Genomic DNA, 20,111 nt, shown 5'->3' with positions numbered 1-20,111 from the left:
CAGAAAAGACAGTGAAAGAGGTTAGTTGGAGTAAGAGTAACAGTAATGTTAGGGTTTTGGCCATTTCTCTGTTTAAGAGAGTGAGAACTGGGAAGTGATGTTGGAGTTATGTGAGCAAGAGGGTTCATTTATAGGAGCTTATGCCCAAATTCATTGCCGTTTTTGTTCATGTGTATACAAATTTTGTGAAATTAAATTGTTTTTTTTATTTTGATTTTTAGTGCTAGCTCAGCAGAAATTTGGGAAGGGTGTACTGAAAACTAGGAAAACAATTGGTAAATTAAATACTCCCTTCTACTTCAAATACAGACTCGATAAATGGTTACACTAACGAGTATCTCTGCATTGTGCTCTCTAAAATTTCACACTTATTAATGATGCTTCATTTGTACTATAATAATGGGTAATTTAAGATTTCACATGTATTAAAAAAAATTACATTTTCTTTTCTTTTTTCCCTAATGTTGAGAGACAAATATTTAAGCAACATAAAAATAATTTTTATAAAAATTATATGATATACAAAAAAGTATTTGTATCTCTATCTCTCTTAATATGAGAGAGAATATGAGATACTAAAATGAGATGATCTAAATCTTTAATAAATAAATAAATATATGGATAGAATAATATTTTTATTAAATTATTTTTATTAATTATTGATTTATTCACTATTATCATTAATATAAAATAAATTATATTAGTCTTTAGGTTATAACTCAACTGAAAAATACAAATATAAATATTGTTAGATTCGACGTCTTGTCTCGAGTTTGAATTCAGAACCTCACAATTGTGTCAGTTAATTATTATCGTAATTATGATATCTTCTAATACCAAAACAAAAAAGTAGATGATATTAATTTGGAAGTAATACAAGTATTATTAATTAAAGAGTACAATTAAAAAAATATTAAAAGCATTAACAAATATTGAACATTAATGGTGTATTGAGAATGACTATACATTAATGGTGCATTGAGAATGACTGCACATTAATTATGAATTGAAAATGACTAACGATTAATTGTCACGTAGATTTATAAATATGTACATCGAGAATTCTTGTAAATTAATTGTGCATTGAGAGTGATAAAATATTAATGGTTTCTAAAAAGTAATTCGGTATTAATGTGCATCGAAAATGACATAATATTAATGATGCATTGAAAATTGAAAATGTTTAATAATTAAAATTTACGTAGCATCTATAAAAAAAAGTGCATAAATGAGTTCATTTCCTTTCTAGCAAATGATGTAGAACACTTAGATAATTACATCAAGTATTAAGTAATACAAGTAAATGAGTGTACCTATGCAAGAATTATAGTTAAAGATAAATGATATGTTACAAAGCAATATGTAAATGATATTTCATTAGTAGGAAGATCGTTGCATTTTATCAATAATACATCAATGCATTACTTTAGAGTTAACGATAGGTGTTATTTTCAATCCAATGAGTTAAATGAGATTTTATTGTAGTTTCAATCATTTAATCTAAGTCTGTCAATGAGTCGAACCAACTCGAAAATAGTTCGACATTTAATTTGATAATTAGCTCGTTGAACTTGGCTCATGAATCAAACTTGAGTTGAAAAATGAATTCGCTAAATAAATGGGTTGAACTTGAGCTATGTATAATTCGAATTGTTTGATTAATGAACCATATATATATATATATATATATATATATATATATCACCAATTTTATATAATTTTTTAGGTGTAAATATTAAATTGTTTGAAAATAATGTTGAAAGTATTATAAATGTTATTTTGAAATGAAATAAAAATATTTCAAAAAACTAACATTTTTATATGATTTGAAAGTTGCTAAAAAGACATACAACTTCATTGTTTATAGGGAACCCAAACTTCATCTCTAACATTGTAAAAAAATTGCAACGAGTCTAATGTGAGATATTATTGCATTTGTTGCTCAAATCAACTACTTCCGGTATTAATATTTTGATTTATAAATTTTGTTTTGAAATAAAACATGTGTCATTTAAAAATTAGAAATAATGTATATATTTTTTATTCATACCATGAAGGCAAATAAAATTGTTTATAGTGTTATATTATTGCTCAAAGGTGGTTATTTAATTATGTTCAACACTTATAAATCTCATACTCAATGGAGGCACAAACCCTCCAATGCCCTTGTTCTTTTTATTACTTTCTCCTTGTATTCAAGGTACTTGGAGAAAGAAGGATACCTTCATACCCAAGGGTTCCACAAATTAACCTTTAAATGTATTTTGTGAACTTTTTTGGATAATACATCTTGTTGATTATAGTTCACATATGTAACGAATTTAGGATCTCTGAACTTTTCACCCTTCTGGTTGAGTAGTTCGTGTTTTAAGAAGATTCTAAAGTCTTTGAGAGTACAATATAAGAAGATGATCATTTAGGAAGATGAAGACTTGATAAAGAAAATGATATATATATATATATATATATATATATATATATATATATATTTGATTTTTCCTAGAGGATTTCAAGTTTATGATAGTTTAAATAAAAGCAATTTTTGGAATAAAAAGAACTTACGAGAGAAATGGATGGTTTTGAAAAATTGTTGGAGGAGAGAAAGATTTAAATAGGCAGAGAGGATAGATAAGAGGAAAAATAGATTTTTGGATGAACAAAGAAAGATGATAGAATGAGGACATCACAACATAAACCAAGATTGAAAAAACAATACTGACTCAAGATATGCCATGAGAAAAAAAAAAAAAAACATAGGCACACACAATGCGAGAACGTATAAGTAAACACAAACAAGTGCATAAAAAAATTATGAAGTAAAGTACATGATACCTGACAAAGACACACGAGGATGATTTTGCATTTGCTCTTTTACATGTCTTACCAAATTTTGTTGGGCTTTTCTAATCAGATGATCTTCTAACCAGAGGATGATTTATCTTAGTTATGATATTTCTTATGACTCAGAATATGCAACCCTTTTGTTATAGTGCTTTGATTTTGTAAATGTCAATCTCAAATGATGAATCAAACACGTTACGCACCAGAGGCAAGTATTTTATCCTTGAGCAGTGAGAGGAATGACTCCAGACCTTGTAGTTAGAGGATTTGCCAAGATAGTTCTTTTAAGATTCTGATATACTCATGAGTTTGAACAAATGGTGAGTTATTAAACTCAATTTTATTTCAAAGTTCTCTTAGTTTGAGGGATCAAAAGATAATCTTCCAAGAGAGTTTTGGTCCTCTTGCATTTCAAGATTTTTTGAGGATAGTCTTGTTTCAACTATTATACTTGTGTTTGATTCTTCATCTTAAATTATGGTGATCAAATGATTGATTATGATTGATCTATCCATTTGAAGCATTCTTGGTTTAAACACTGATGCTTGACTATATCCTTTAACCTTTGGTATGATTATGATCTTTAACTTGTTGCCATTCATCTTTCTGAATTTGTGTTGTTGGGAGAGAGGTTCCACTACTGATAATTTCTTTTAAATGGTTACTTGCACATTTGAAATACATCACAGATCATTGAAGTTTTTGGAAAACTTATCCCTGATTGGTTAGGTTCATTGTTGAAATGTTTCCATTATTTTGCACTAACAATTATAGTTAATTCACTAATATTTCTTTCTATCAGATGATGAGTATTAGTAAATAGACTATTCTCACTTAGTAATTCACTATGCCTTACAAAAGGATGCCAACTTTATCCAATTTGTCATTGAATAGTGATTTACAAGAAAAGCACAAATACAAAAAAGACTTTGAAAAGAAGATGAAGTTGACAAAAAAAATGGCCAACAAGAGGACTTCATCTATTTTTTTATAAAAGCAAAAATAGTCGTTTCATCCATATTTTGGTAAACTGTGTTTTGAAGGAGATAAACACATTGAAGAAAATATTAAAAAAAAAATACTATTTCAAACAATTTTCTTAATAAAGTGCTTAATCAAGATAACAGACTTTGATATCAATTGAAGGTGATGGAAAATACAAGAAAGGGAGAGTTTGAATTGTGTATGCCATTTTTAGATTATACTTCGATTTCTTTACACAAAAATTTTCTTTATCAAAACATTCAACTTACTCTTATAAATCAGATTTAGTGAAAATAAAGTTGAATCATAAAGAACTAAGATAAAAGAAATAGTGAAAGAGAAAGACATATATATTTTTATACTAGTTCACAACACAACAATTGTTACTTCTAGTTCGCCCCTTACAGAAAGATTTTATCTCAGTACTGTAGAAGATTTAATCCACTATTGTAACAATAGGATACAAGTATTATTTATTATGCATCTTCAAACCTTGAGTAGTCTTTCTCCAGCCTCTATGGGCTTTACGAGTATTATTTACTCTACTTCTAAAGGCTTTGAGTATTTTTTTCTCCAGCCTCTCCAGGATTTACAAGTATTGTTTATTCTGCCTCTTTAAGCTTTAAGTATTCTTTCTCTAGTCTCTTCAGACTGTTGTCGTCAAAACCATTCTTCAATATTCTGGAAAACTGTCGTTGAGGTTCATGAGTGTTGTTTCCACTAACGGGGTAATTTACATCAGTTCAAGTTTGTGTTTAAATTGACACAAAGTTTGTTTTTAGGATTCTAACTCTCATTGAGAGGATCTTACAAATTCAATCATATATCATTTCAAGTGTATGAAAACATTTTGACGAGTTTGCATCAATTCTAGTTTGTTTCTGATTTCACACAAAGTATGATTCTAAGATTCTATCTCTCATTGTGAGGATCTTACATATTTAATCATATATCAGTTCAAGTGTATGAAAACATTTTGACTAATTAACATCAATTCTAGTAACTCTCTACCGAGATGATTTTTCATTTATGGCTTTTTGATGTGTTTTTCTTGTTGTGTTGTGTTTGTTTCTCTTTTAAAATGTTGCAAGTTATTATCATCATCTTTCAGTTCAAAATACATGTTCTTTTACATAATCAATTACAACATTGCCTTTATCCTTCAAGGGAGGGATGAATGTCCTTCATATAATGGCCTTGTGTACTTTATAGAATGGCCTTATGTCCTTCAACATGGTGTTTCATTTGAATTCAACAATAGATCATTTGAGAATAAATCAAACTGTATAGCATAAGTATAAAACAATTAGAAGTAGAAGTACTTGATCAAAAACAAAAAACAATAAGAAGCTGAAGTACTTGATCAGATGCACAAAACAACCATAAGCATGATTTCGTGATCAAATGCAAGAACATCATAAGCATTATTTCTTGACTAGAGGTAGGAACACAAAAATTGTGTTTTCTTGACAAGAAGCACGAGTGCCAGAAGTATACTTTCTTGACCATAGGCAAGAACATCAAAAGCATGATTTATTGACCAAATGCAAGAACACTAGAATCATGATTTCTTGACCAGATATAATAATACAAGAATCATGATTTCTTGATTAGAGGTTGGAGTACCAGAGTCATGATTTATTAACCAAAATTACGGGTACCAGAAGCAAGTTTAGTTGACATGAGGCAAGAACATCAGAAACATGATTTCTTGACAAGAGGCAATAACTAGAAGTAGTATTAATTGACGAGAAGCAATATTGGTAATCAAAGGTAGATAATCAGAGGCATTGTTGATAATCAGAGGCAGTGCATTCCTTTCTGCATTATATTTTGTCCTCTTGTCAGAGCGTTAACTTTTACCATAAGTATTGACTTATTCCATGTTGACTTTTTACAAGAGACATTTACTTTTCTCTAAGTGTTGACTTTATTATAACATTGATTTTCCATATGATACATAATAGTTATGAGTCAGACGCTTGATGAGATTATCAGAGGCACATGTAGAAGGATTCTTGTTAGACCTAGAGGGCATAAGAATTATTATTTTGCTTGAGTATCAAAGGCATAGGAACATAATTGAATTGGGTTTATTAGAGGCAGAGGTAATCAGACGATTGATTCATCTCCAAAGATAATATATCATAGGCAATTGGTGAGAGGCAGTTTGTTCATAAGTTTGCTCGCTTTACAGAGGCATACTTAACAAAGTCTTGCTTGCTTCATCAGAGGCAGACTTAACAATGTCTTGTTTGCTTCATCAGAGATAGACTTTAGTAGAGTCTGATTTGCTTCATCAGAGGCAGATGTAGCAGAGACAATTTGAGCAGAACTATATCTGAGGCAGAATCAGTTGTGGCAGTTCACTACTTGAACCATCAAAGACAATATATCATAGATGCTTTTTCACTACTTTTGGAATGCAAAATTTACCAAATCTTGTTGACAAATTACCAGAGGATATATCCTACTATGGCGAAACATGTTTTGATGCGCTTGCTTCTGTAGTATTTCTTTTACGTTTTTACTCCAATAGAGGATCTCTAAAGTACTTGTAATCTAGGCTACTTTGAATAGTTATTAACATAATTGTTTTCTTTAATCTACACACTTAACATATATAGTTAGGGAATAGTTGTTCTTTATTTATATGTATTTGTTATCATCAAAACATTAACCAAAAGATTGCATTTAAAAATACTTTTTCACTAACAATTTTGTCTTTTGGTTTATTTGATTAGAACTATCGAGCGAAGCGAGTTGTCCGTAAACTTGAATAGAGTTGAAAAATAATTTCGTGACAAACTCGAGTTGAATTTCCAGTTAAACCAATTCTTGTCGAGTTGAGCCAAATTGAACTTATGTTCGACTCAACTCGGCTCATTTGCATCTAATTTAATTGTATGCTATAGATAATAATTGACATTGATAAATATTACGATATTAATTGATTAAATTGGGTGGGTTTCAAAAAGCTTACTTATTAACGACTCAGGGAATTGTTTTTTTAGTTAATGACTTATTGAAATGTCAACAAAAATTTATAGATGAATTGTTTAGAGGACTTTTGTAGTTTCGGTAGCCGGAAAAAAGGGAGAAGACTTAGAGGTTAGGGGGAAAATAGTAGTAAGCACGATGGGATTTAGATATATTGATATTTGAGTTCGGAGGAAGTATCGCTATTGCAATGGTAAGAATAGTTGATCAGCATTACAACATTGATTTCAAACTTTAAAACTTAAATGTTGAATCAATAAAAAATTTAGAGTTCCAATTTTTTTTTTGTCAACCTTTGACTTTGAACTTTAGGTAGAGCATCTCAACTAAACTTTGGACTAGCAAGATCTATTTTTTCTAGGGACCATAGGTTAAGAAAAATTCAAAAGTTTTAAAATACTTTAGTTATATATAGATCCTATCACAGTTAAAAATTAAGTGTAAAAGAATAAAGTATTAGTTATAGAAACTTTTATTTTTATGTGGAATAGACTTTTTTTTAAAACATGAATGATATAGTCTAATAATAAAAGACATGTATTAAATTCGATGTACTGTGAATTCAATCTCAACTAATATTATTAAAGAAATGCAAATGTAAATTCTTTTATAAGTGTTTAATGAACTTGAAAAACTAAATATAATTTATTAGTCTAATTTAAAGATTTACAATATAATCTCACATATCCCAATTTTTGTAACAATTTAATAGATAAAAATAAGATTTATCCTTTAAAATTTGTTATTAGTAGATAAATTTGCAAACTCAAAACGTTTCTATACGTCATTAAGCTTAAATTTTGTAGATGATAAGTTTGTATATAATTTTAGCACATCATATAAAATTTTATTATTTATTTTATCTCAAAATAATCATCGCATTTGACAATTTCAAATTGATTAAAATAAATAATAAATTAATAAAATAGAATAATAATTTTACAAAACTATTCGCATCAACTATTAGATTATTTTTATTGTCATAAATACATAATAAAAAATTATAACTTGAGAGTGATACACAAAATATTAATTAAATTATATAATTAAAATATGATAATTAACATTATATTGTAAATTAAAAATAATAATTATTTTATGACAAATATTTTTATAAATATGATAATTATTTTAGGACGGAGTGAGAACTATATAACAACAACAATATTATTAAACTCTTTGTATTTATTTAAACCGACCAACATTTTAATCTTAGACTTTTTTAGCTTGAGCTACTTTCATCTTAACAAGATGCAACTCACTTTAGAGCATCTCAAAGGGGTACTTTAGAACATCTTCAACAATATAATATGTGCTTCTTAAATAATTCACTTTAGTTGAATTTTAGTTGAATTATGCAGGTAGTCCCATATAGCACACAATTTTTTCCTTGAATGGTCCACACATATCACACTTTAACACATAAATATTTACACTTGAATTGAATTTTTTTCTTGGGGTGTGGGTCCTCTAAAAAAAAACTCTACTTTTTCTACCTCTCTAAGATTATCAACTCTCCAAAATTGAGTGAAAACAAGATGATATATGTACGTAGTGCTTAAAGATGAGTTGGTATACAAGGAGAGGTTCACTATTAAAATTGCTGAGTTCAAATTGTGTTGTGTAAGTGATGACCAATGTGAACAATTTTTAGAGTCTTGGATGAATATTACAAAAATCCAAGTGATTTGGATTTGGGTGTTTGCATCGTGTTTCCATATAAACAATTTGCATTGCCTGACTGAGATGTCATACATTAGTAGTATTTTGAAAATAATAATTAATAAAAAGAATCAAAACCGCCATTTATACAGAGTTTAATGCTGAAATTTGTGTCAAAAAATCATGTGTTTTGAAAAATAGATTTGGTATTCATATGGTCGAAGTTGTTGGAGAGGACTACTTGTTGATCCCCACATAACAATTACTATATACGTGCTTATATAAGATCTCCGTAATTTAAAAATTAAAATAGTTGATTATAATTATAAATTTACTGCAGGTTTGAATTATTTTACATATTTATTTTTTAAGAGATATTATCAATTTATGTTTTTATTATATTGATATTTGTTACAAATTGTAGAAAAAAATGTAGTATAATTAATAGTATCTTATTAAAACAAATTAATGCAGCTTAAAAAACCTCAACTTGTGGGGATCGCTACTAAGTTAAAATAATTTTGAAAAACTTATATATATTTAACAATTTTGTATTATCGTATATAGTATATGTTTATTTATTATAGATTTAATTATATTTTTTAGCGGACACTCACGGTCACCGATGTGCATTTAAGTACTGTCAGGATATTTATTTGCAATTTACAAAAGAGTCTTGCTAACATGTGTTAAATATTTTAAAAGTATAATTATTTTGTTGAAATATCACTACCGGATGTGTTAGGAGTTGAAAATAATTATCAAAATTTTTATTTTTACCGCTAGATTGTGGAATGAATATGTTCATAAATAATTTATTTTATGAATAATATAATTTAGTATAGTATATATAATTTAATATATTTATAATGCAATTTATTATTGCGTCGATGTTTAATATGTGCAACTAAAAGATTAACACATGTTCCAATTAGAGATGACTCAAAAACAAAAAAAATTATGTTAGAATATTAAATTGTGATGTTAGGATGTTATAATTTACTGATTTTAAGAACTTAGTTTGTTTGAAATGATTGATTTATTGATGTTAGGAACTCATTAGGATTTAATTTGATATACTAAAAATGGTCAAATATTAAGATGTCTTAAAAAACTGTAACATTATGAACGACAACACAGTCTGCAATCATGGGTATCCATTCTAACCAGTCTCGATTTGAGTGAAAAAAATTCACTTTAATTGGATGTGAATGCGGATTTTCTATGGAATTAAAACTCAACAATATGGATGGATTTAAGGTGTTGATATTACTCTGCACCTGCCCCATAACGTATTCAACTAGTAATATTATTGTCATTTTTAAATTTTATATACATGTACATATTTAATATATTTAATATTTTTTTATATATTAAAAGTTATAATCTCTTCTCTATAGAAAATATTATTTTAATATTCATTTAATTTTATAATTGTATAATAATAATTATTTTATTATATTAATTAAAATAAATATGACTTTTAAATTTTTTATTTTATATATATAAATAGATGTTGGTGCGGACATGGAAATCTTAATCGTGTCGTAAGAAAGAATAGAAACTTAAATTTTACATATGATAAAAAAAAAAAAAGATGAATGTAGATTTTCTTTGACTAATCGAGTGAGGGTGTGGAGGAGGCAAAACACACCCTCGCTCCATTGCTATGTGTATTCAACATTTTAATTTTAGTCTCTATGAAATAAAAATATAGTTTTTAGTCATTGCAAAATTATACACAAAATATTTTTAATCTATGTTGAAATAAAACATGATTAATCCTCCTTCAATTTAGAATTTTTGAATGATTTTTCTTAAGTATGTTTATAACATTATAAAGAGTTCTTGTACAAAAATTTAAATTTTTTTAAGTTCGTATAAATAAAAATAAATTTAAAAATTCAAGGTAGAAGTAATGAAAATATAGACTTAAAAATATATGTTTATTTAATAGTAAAGACTAAAACTAAAATGTTATAGTTTTAAACGGACTAAAAATATATTTAATTATTTAAATAATAAATAAATAAATAAACTAATTTATAATTAACACCCCATTTAACTTTGATTTTGAAATTGATTTTTAAATTAAAAAATAAGAAATTCACAAGAACGGACCTTAAAGAAGTTAATGTCTCATAATAGATCTCCATCAGAATAAGTATTTCTTTTTTCTCCACAAAATAATAGAAACATGACGTTGTTCAGGATTTTTATTTTATATATATTTTTTTTCAAAATATTCCATTTTAAAAAAAATATATACTATATTTTTTATTTTTTTATTAGATCGTATTATGGAAATGCGTGAAGCAAAATAAAATTAGGGGTGACCTTCAACGCACATATTTTTCTTCATTTTTTTTATATTAATTGACAAAATAAACAAAAATGATAAATAATTAATTTAAAATATTATTTATTAATAATAATATAAATTAACTTAAATTGGTAAAAACAAAAAAATTCTAGAAATTAAATAGAGTTATCGGTAATATTTTGACAATAAATTAGACAATGATAGAGTAACCTCAAACAATAAATTAGATTATGATTTGATAACTAATATAATCCATATATATATTTTACATATTATTCTTAACGTCTATTTTATTTCTAATGTAAGTAAATGTATTTTTTATTTTTAATAATTTAAAAATATCATGAACAAACAAAAAGTGTACATACTAAAATAATTGAACATGCTACAATGGTTAAACAATTGAACATATACTAATTTATATTTTAATAAATAAAATTGATAGTAAAATGAGAAAAAATTGACTGCAAAATAGAAAAAAATTATTAATTTATTTGCAATATCACAAATAATAATAATCAGTTAAAAGTGAATAGACAGCAAATTAAGCTAACTATGAGAGAATTGTTAAATAGTGTCTAGATGTTACTACAATTCTACTCAATTTCTATAATTATTTTATATTTTATATTTTAAATTATTTATTGTATCAATCAATGTAAAAGAATGAAGAAGAAAAAATGTGTATAATGACCAACTATTACTTCTATTTTTTTTTTGGTCACAGGATTGCATCTAAAAATTGTACCTTAATAAAAATTCAAAAATTAGAACATTTTACTATATTTTTTGAAGTAGAATATTTTAAAATTTTAAATAAAAAACAAAAGAATATATTGAAAAATATATTGTATTGCTCACAAGAAAGCTTTATTTCAGTCTATCCTATTTTTATTCCTTAGAGCCTACAACAAATTGAATTTAGTTTTCTAAAGTGAATAATATATCATCAAATAAATAATAATTATTTTATATAAATTAATCATAAATAATCATATTATCAACTTCAAAAAAAAAATTTATAATTCAGGATGAGCACAGTACAAAAACTAATGCATTGACGCATTTGTGACAACCCCATTAAAAATGGCATTTGTTTTTAAGTTTGAGTATTATCCAAAACTGTCTTACTTTACTTTTCAATTTTCATCATTGTACTTATCCAAGTCAAAAGCCGATGGCTACAACCCATACCATCACCTCATTGGTGGCATCTTAAGATTTCTGAGTGCAACGGTAACAAAAGATGCCGAACAACACTTTAAAAAATTAAAGGATAAATAGCCATTTGGTGGTGTTTAAATGTGTTATATCTTAAATATTATTTTACATTTAAATTCAAGATTTCATAGTTGTAAATTAATTACGGTATGATTTATTTTTTCTTTAAAAACAAAAAAATATGTTATGTGTTTTTAAAGTTAGTCTGTTGATATAATAAGAGATATAATGTTTGATGAATTTATAAAATATGATACATTAATCGTAAACACTATTATATTATGAATATTTTTTTTAATTAAATTTTTTATTTTAAATATGATTTGAGATATTTTTATAAAATATAATTTAAAATATATAAATTTAAAATCTAATAAAATATAAATACTATTAAAAAATAGAAGTGTTTCATGTTTAATTTAAAATATATAAATTTAAAATCTAATAAAATATAAATACTATTAAAAAAAATAGAAGTGTTTTATATTTACGTACCATTTAGATTGATTAGGAGGTTTGTTAGCTCCCTCGTAAGAATTATTTCAAGATCAATTTAGCAAACCTCTTAATCAATTCACATTTAAGGGTGTTTGCATTACAATTTAGATTGATTTTAAAGCAAAAATCAATTGATTCAAAAAAATAACATACGTGCTTTAAAAAAAAACTGATTTGATGTAGGTGACACTTGTTTGGTGTTTATGAAAGTGGGAATATCGCCCTTATGGCATTGACCTCGTGGAAGTGCATTATGGCTAGGAAGATACAAAATTCAGGTCTCAATTTCTTTGATTCAATTTGAAGCTATTGTTCTATGACATCGGATGCTGATTATTCTAGTGTTGTATATATAGCTTGAATGCTTTATATATCACACATTTTCCAATGTGGTTTTTTCTTTCTGGTGAAAGTAGGAATGGTTTTATGATTAATCAAGTTGTATCATATGATGGCTGTCTTGTGACTTGCGTTGCTATGTACATCTGGAGCTGGTGTGCAAGTTTCTTCATACGAAAAATTCTAATAAGAGTATAATGTTGTTACTACAAAAATGAGTAATTTAGCTCTAGGATTTTAGTATTGGCGCCGACTCCGACATTATAAGCTGCGTCTTTTCGTTCACCTAATGATTGTCGATCTTGATCTTATAGTTTCTTCATATATAATACATTTGTTTTGTACTTATGTTTATTTTGTGGTTTTTATGTTACAGTAGTGACACGTTATATTTGTTTACTCTATTTTTTGCTTTCAAAATATGAGGAATTATGTATATATAACATTAATTCAAAAGAGAATTCGGAATATACCGCTAGAATTATATTCTATTTTTATTAAAGTATATATAACATTAATTCACACATATTTTTAACCATTATAGAATGATTAAAATATATGTATGGAAGTTAATGAAAGTGTCACCCAGTACTGTATTACTATGTACACAAACATTGCAATCATAATTGTAGTTGATTATTTTATCTTTATTATAATATTAATATTTATTACTATTATTATTTCGAACAAATTATTATTATTATTGATATAATATTTTAATGATAATATAAATAAATATATTGAGTAAAAAAATATAATTGAATGTTAAATGCCATTGTATATAAATTTTAATAAAATTAAATTTATTGTAAAAATAACGTGTCAATTCAATGGTAAGAATTTAATTTGTAACTTCAATGGACGATGTGCAAGTTCCTTTTGAGAAAAGTAGTAAAATGATCGTCATTTTAATTAATAAAAAAATTCATTTTTTCCAATTTTTTATTTATTTAAAAAATCACATAAAAAATGTCTGACAATGAAATATTTTTTTGGGTGCGTTTTGGGGTGCTGTCTTGTTGCTTTCTTTAGTTGTCGGGTTGTCTTGTTGTTACTAAAGAGCCCAAAATTTGTTTACGACTATGTCATTTGGAACAGAGAAAGCCCAATTCAAAATTTTTAACTCAAAAAATGTCTATTGGGATGGACTAAAGAAAGAGAAAGCTTCTTCTCCTACTCTCAAATATTATATGAATTGATCAATTTATAAATATTTTTTGTGTCAAAATACACATTTGTGTTGATGAATTCACTTTTGAGAATATAAAAGATGAGAAAAAACGACATCAAGAAATGATGTCATAGAACAAGGGAGGGTACATGTCACAAAATCAAAAGTCACAATTTGAGAAATCAAAAGTCAGCAAATACACTGCATTTCAACAAAATAATGACACCATGACATTCACAATTTGTTTTGACATAGCCTATGGTCAAATTACGCCTAATTCAATTTTACAGCTAACATGAATAGTATGATTGTTAGTCTAAAAAAATGAATAGTGTAATTGTTTGGATGTTAGCACCTTCATACTAATTTCCAAATATACATTAACGATTTCCAGTCAAAAAAGAAATAATACATATAAAATGGTGTTGAAACTAAATTTTGAATTTTGATAGGAATGAGATGATGTTGGTGAAGAAAAATGCTAACGTGGCTTACCACCTAGATATTTTTTAATAAAAAAAATTACTTTGTGTATATTTTACAAAATAAATAATTTATATGAAAAAATAAATAAATAAGATTAAAGATCTGTAGGATAATTGTCAATAATATATAACAATTGACACAAACAAACTTGACCTAGTAATTAAACCATTTTCAACTTTGACTTTGTCAAGTCACTCCTGTGTTCAAACCGGGTCGGGCTGGTCTAACTAGTAACCCGGCTGAGTATTACCGGGTCGACTTTCCAGTCATTTGCCTGGACCATCCGGGCCGTGTTTAAAATTATGAATATAATTTTGGAAATCACATGCAACCACCTGCAGATTCATTGCACATACTTAACTCACTCATGTAAAAGTGTTAAAAAACAATGCCATCACAACAAATACAGTGAATGACGTGAAAGGGTACTGAATGTGACTCTTGCACAAAGCTTAACAAACAGCGACCAACTAATGAATTTTACATACTTTACCATTGATTGACAGAATAATTTATTGTCTTATTGTGCACAAGTTAGTTGAATTCAAAGGTAGTTGGAATTTGTAGAGTACATGCACATCCCAAAACTAAAGAACAAAAAAATCTTGTTTAATGTCACATGGATACAGAAGCTTATACCTGTGATCTACAAAGTACCAAGATATTCAAAAAGTATAAAAATGCATAAATCCTCCAATTACTTTAATACCCGTGATCTTAACAATAATAAGTATCTTACTCTTTACATGATTGTTGGACCTACCATTCACACTTCTATTATTTGAATTTGAATTGTAGGACCAACAGAAGTTAGTTGAGAAATTTCTCCTGATAGAAAAGAATTTATAAATATTGATTTTTTTTGTATTAGTAGGTGGTTCTCTCTGCATGACGGAGTGTCTCTACTAATTCAATTTTTTATCAAAAAAAATTGTACATGATTATTTAACCTACACACATTATGATAGATTGCTACTAAGAAAGCAAAATGAACAGTTTTGAAAAACCTGTCACTGGTTGAGTATGCATAGGGCATTGCAACAAATAAACAAAAATGAAACATTAAAAATATAGAATTAAAATTTTGACATTGGAGAAAAGATAAAACTATTGCTACGGCACAATAACTTTATCATTAGTGATATGCAAGACATAGAAAATAAAATATGCTACGACCTCAATGTACAAATCCTAATATTGATTTACTCTCATATGAATAATGTTATAAAGTGACAGAAAACCTATAAAAAAAACTTCTTTGAAGATTTAAACCATTCAATATTAATTACAATGGACCTAAAGTACTACAAAAGTCAGGCCACTCAAGATTCATGAAAATTTTGGTTTAGGCACAGGACCACTGCTTTGATGTGAAGGACTGAGCTTTTGAATCCAATGGTGAAGCCCCTTTTTATGATCTTGGCAAAAAGGGTTTTGCAGCAGGGAAATTGTTCCTTCATGAGCAAGCGAAGATTCAAATTGCTGTAACACCTTAACAACCTGCCAGAACTCGGGCCTTTTTTCCGGATTCAAGGACCAACATTGCTCAATTAAAGCTCTCATTGCAGGTGGGCAGTTTGAAGGAATAACAGGCCTGGATTTCTGAATACCAAATCACAGGGAGTATTAGAATTGCATATGTAAACCGTGTCATTTTAGTTTCAAGAGAGAATAAATAAATAATATACACAAGACAGCTGACAAACTTTATTTTTTATTCAAAATCAGATGCATAAACTGCCAATAAAAAATGAAATGACATGAAACCTTTCAATAGCAAAACCTTTTCCGCAATTACTGATATTTGATGATCCTACAAATTCATTAAGCTCCATTCTAAGTAATCTATCAGCTAAAATGATGCTACATCACTAAAAAAAACAGAGGCATGTGTAATAATTTCATATAAACTAATTCATGTTTGTTTAAGAAACAATTTTTATAAGAAGCAATTTTCTTTCTGAATCAGTTCAACAAACACACCAAAGATGGATAGATATAATTATTCGTTATTCTATTACTCCATGGTTGCTTTAAAAGCAAAGGAGATATCTCGCCAAGGATTTGGCTAAATCTCAAATTTGCATTTGGTTTTGCTATAAAACATATTCTTTCGTGACATCAAAGGGTTACAAACTAGCAGTTATGTTTGATATCCTCAAAAAGTGAAACCCAGGAAAAAAAGCCTCCTCTTCCTCTGGAAATCATAACTTTTGGCAACTACGACTTCAACAGAACTTTATAATTAAGTGAATGAATCATTGGAAAAAAAAAAGTAATTTTAATCAAATTAAGCGTAAGATTTGAAGGCTGAAACATTTCCCAGGAAGAGAACAAGCCAAGAACCCGGTACACATGTGAGAATATTGTTTATATTCATAAAAAAAATTGTGGTATTGAAGAGTACATAAGTTATTGAGGAGCAAAGTAAATCATTAACTGAACACAAGTCCAGCTTGCATCACTGATATGCTGATCATTCAAAGAGGTTAGAAACAACCACCAACTCAAAAAGATTAGATATCATAGAAGCAGCGGTGTTTGGAAGGAGAGAAGGGGTCATGGAAGTTTTCCTATTATTATACGGGATTCCATGCATTGTGCACAAAAATTAACTTATAAGTTCATAAAGAATGCTGTAATGGCAACGAAGAATAATGTTATAATATTAAAGAGGTTTCGATATTGATATCACAGATTCACACAACATAATTGCAAAGGAGCATACCTTATTTACTACAGCATAAGCAGCCTGGATGGGAGTCATATCTTCATATGGTATTGTACCATTAAGCATCTCCCATAAGATAAGCCCAAAACTATATACATCAACCTTTCTCCCATAGGACTTTCGTTTGATCATCTCAGGTGCCATCCAGCGGTAGGTACCAGGGTCATCAGCGAGTAAGTCGTGGTATGCTTCCTCACAAGCAATGCCAAAATCAGCAATTTTGAGGTGAAAGTCTCCATTGATAAGAATGTTCTCGGGTTTAAGGTCTCGATGAATGACACCTTGAGAGTGTATATATTCCATTCCATGAGCAATATCCAGAGAAAAAGCAATTAGCTTTTGTAGAGGAATTGTTTTTCCCTCCAACTTATGCAAATAAGCCCTCAAGGAACCTTCCGATAGATATTCTGTGATAACACAATAAACAGGTGGCTTTCTGCATGCTGCTACAAACTGTGCAATCAGATCAAGATATATGAGAAAACATGGACATATTACCTTCCTTATTAGAGTAAATTTGTCAAGTAGGACTGCATAATCAGACAAAGATGTACAACAAATGACGTACAAAGTAGTATGCTTATTTCTTATAGCCGATTATTTCAACAAAACTAAAGAATCAAGTCCAATAATAATTACAAAATAATGTATATGCCAACCTTGTATTCAACAAGAATAACAAATAGTTCTGCACAAAGCTAAAGACAACTTTTTAAGTGCTTGTGGCGATGTTCTTCCATAAAAAATTATGACATGTGTATAATGTTTTGGCCAACCTTATCATAATTGAGGTGAAAAAACTTGAAAACAACATAATAAGAATATGCAGGTAAAAGAAGAGAAATGATTGGATTTAATTACCTTAAGAACATTTTGATGGTGGAGGCGAGATAAAAGTGTGACTTCTGCAATGAATTGTTTCTCTAATCTAGCAGCCAACGTGCCATTTTCGTCATCATCTGGGACCCTGATAATTTTCACTGCAACAGGTTCGTCCTCATACATACCATGGTAAAGCCTACTATGAGCCCCGTAAGCAAACCTAAGACCAACAAAGAGCTTAGAGAGGTCAACATTCCATTCTTCAGCCGTTTCCACAGCGGTAACCTTTCCTCCACCGTGGTCGAAATACTTTGTCCATCCCGAGTCCTTGCGGTTCTTTGACTTGTCACTGAATTTCATTGATGCAAAGTAATTGCTTGGACTTCTATGAGGCGATTTAGAATTGGACACTTGAGAATCCTTGTTCAGTAGCTTCCCCATGATTCTTGTATCCTGCTCTTTTCTCCTTGGACCTGGCGTCGAGAACCTCTTCTGTTCATGCTTGGCTTCCTTAAAGGTTTCAGAAAGAGAGGATTCAGGCAAAGGAGATAAAGATCTCTGTTTATTAGTTATAGGATTCTTCCGAACCTTTGAAACCTTTGAAACCTTAGAAACAACAGGAGGTGCTGATGCTGCTGTTGATGACGCAGCTGATGATGCTGCTGACCTTACTCTCAGATCCGGATTCTGCACTGCCTCTGGCCGAATAATGAAAGAGCCAATTCTTGAATAATCCAATCGGTGACACACGGTGTGAGAGAATTTCGTCCTCCTTATCCAAGAACTACTAGTTTCATCCATCTTATTATTCCAAAAGCTTCAGAAGAAAACTTTCAAAAGACACCTTGCAGCTATAAAAAAATCACACTTTACTTATCCACTATCTCATAAAAAGACTCAGAACCAAAAGGGTAGTCCTCAATTCTCTCAAAATGTTCTTCATAGGTACTATATTTATTCAGACCCATCAACAAACATTAAGGGGGCACAAATTTGGAATCATGAAAAATGAAAATTTTCCCACATGATATGAGAGAACCATTCAAACCAATCAAAAACAGGCAAGAATGAATTGATCTGAGACAACAGATCCAATTCCATTCAATGTTGAAAGCACCAAAAAAATCTGAATTAAAAGACAACAAACATGTGTAGTGGTCAAGACTTAACAGAAACGTTGATGAATCAAAAAACTTGTCCTTCCGTAACCTCCACTGCTAACAAAGTCAAACCCTACCTTCCGTAAATACCTGGAAATCACACCATATACCAGATTAAAAAACTACATGACAAATTTTTTACATCAAAATCAAATCATGACAATAAAATAATGTTTATTTAATTCATATTGATACTATTAATGCGGTAACAGCCATGATTGCTTCCCATTGACTACATTAATCAATAGCAATAATAATGATTAATTTAAAGAATGACAAACATAAAAGGAATATATAATTAAAAAAAAAAAAGGAAAAACATTTTCACATTACAAGGAAGAAAAAGATGTTAGTAAAATAGTATATATTACCTAAAAAGTCATGAGGTGTTCACTGAGGTAGAGAGAAATCAAATCGGCGTGCTACAAAGGGGATAGAAAAATCTTGCGCCTAGTAATATTTTCCACGGAGAGAGAGATGGTGGGGAATTAAACTATGATATTCTTATTATTTTTGAATTTAATATTATTATTATTTAATAGAATTTTGGAATTGGTCAATGTGAATGTGAAATGGTACTTGGTCGTATGACACACGCTGGAAATAGTGGCCGTAGATTCTCCAATAATGCAGATGGAGTAGTGTTGTTATTGTTAACTTGGACGAGAATCGCTGATGATGAGGTGGGTACCTTTGGTGGGGTAGAGTGGCGAATAGGTTTTTTCATTGTTTTATAGTTTTTTTAACCTAGCAAAATTAGGCAGTTGGAGTTGGAGCGGAGTGACTCAACTAGATCATGGAGCAGTTTAGATTAGTTTTGAAGAAAAACAACCAGGCTCATGCAAATTAGGGAATATGTTAAGCATTTTATAA

At 28.6% G+C, this 20,111-nt stretch overlaps 1 protein-coding gene and 1 pseudogene across 4 annotated transcripts in view; both read right to left on the bottom strand.

Moving 5' to 3' along the window:
- LOC101509641 (uncharacterized) overlaps nt 1–171 on the bottom strand; it is a 2,978-nt pseudogene extending 2,807 nt beyond the window's left edge. The window contains exon 1 of the transcript XR_012163562.1: nt 1–171. This exon is cut by the window's left edge and continues 509 nt beyond it. The product of XR_012163562.1 is annotated as an uncharacterized protein (transcript).
- A 15,537-nt stretch (nt 172–15,708) lies between these two features.
- Nucleotides 15,709–19,803, bottom strand: LOC101509327 (serine/threonine/tyrosine-protein kinase HT1-like). Of its 3 annotated transcripts, XM_073370153.1 has the most exons (5): nt 19,610–19,803; nt 18,667–19,328; nt 18,118–18,588; nt 17,254–17,709; nt 15,709–16,127 (listed from the first exon to the last, which is right to left on the bottom strand). In XM_073370153.1, the coding sequence occupies exons 2-5, from the start codon at nt 18,877–18,879 to the stop codon at nt 15,855–15,857; spliced, it is 1,413 nt and encodes a 470-aa protein (XP_073226254.1). In that variant the 5' UTR covers nt 18,880–19,328; nt 19,610–19,803; the 3' UTR covers nt 15,709–15,854. The 3 variants fall into 3 exon arrangements, with proteins under 3 accessions (XP_073226254.1, XP_004505066.1, XP_027191598.1); XM_004505009.4 differs by having other exon boundaries at nt 18,118–19,328; nt 19,610–19,794; XM_027335797.2 differs by lacking the exon at nt 19,610–19,803 and having other exon boundaries at nt 18,118–19,493.
- Nucleotides 19,804–20,111: the final 308 nt, after the last annotated feature.

Source organism: Cicer arietinum, chromosome 6, assembly GCF_000331145.2.
Source record: "Cicer arietinum cultivar CDC Frontier isolate Library 1 chromosome 6, Cicar.CDCFrontier_v2.0, whole genome shotgun sequence".
NCBI lineage: Eukaryota > Viridiplantae > Streptophyta > Magnoliopsida > Fabales > Fabaceae > Cicer > Cicer arietinum.
The sequence above is the reverse complement of the archived record's forward strand: the minus strand, read 5'-3'. Positions and strand labels throughout refer to the sequence as shown.

Coding starts and splice junctions, on each gene's coding strand:
- LOC101509327 (XM_004505009.4), bottom strand. CDS start 18,879: ATGGATGAAACTAGTAGTTCTTGGATAAGGAGGACGAAATTCTCTCAC. Junction 17,710..18,117: donor ACCATCAAAATGTTCTTAAG/GTAATTAAATCC, acceptor CTGATTGCACAG/TTTGTAGCAGCATGCAGAAA. Junction 16,128..17,253: donor CTTATGCTGTAGTAAATAAG/GTATGCTCCTTT, acceptor TTTGGTATTCAG/AAATCCAGGCCTGTTATTCC.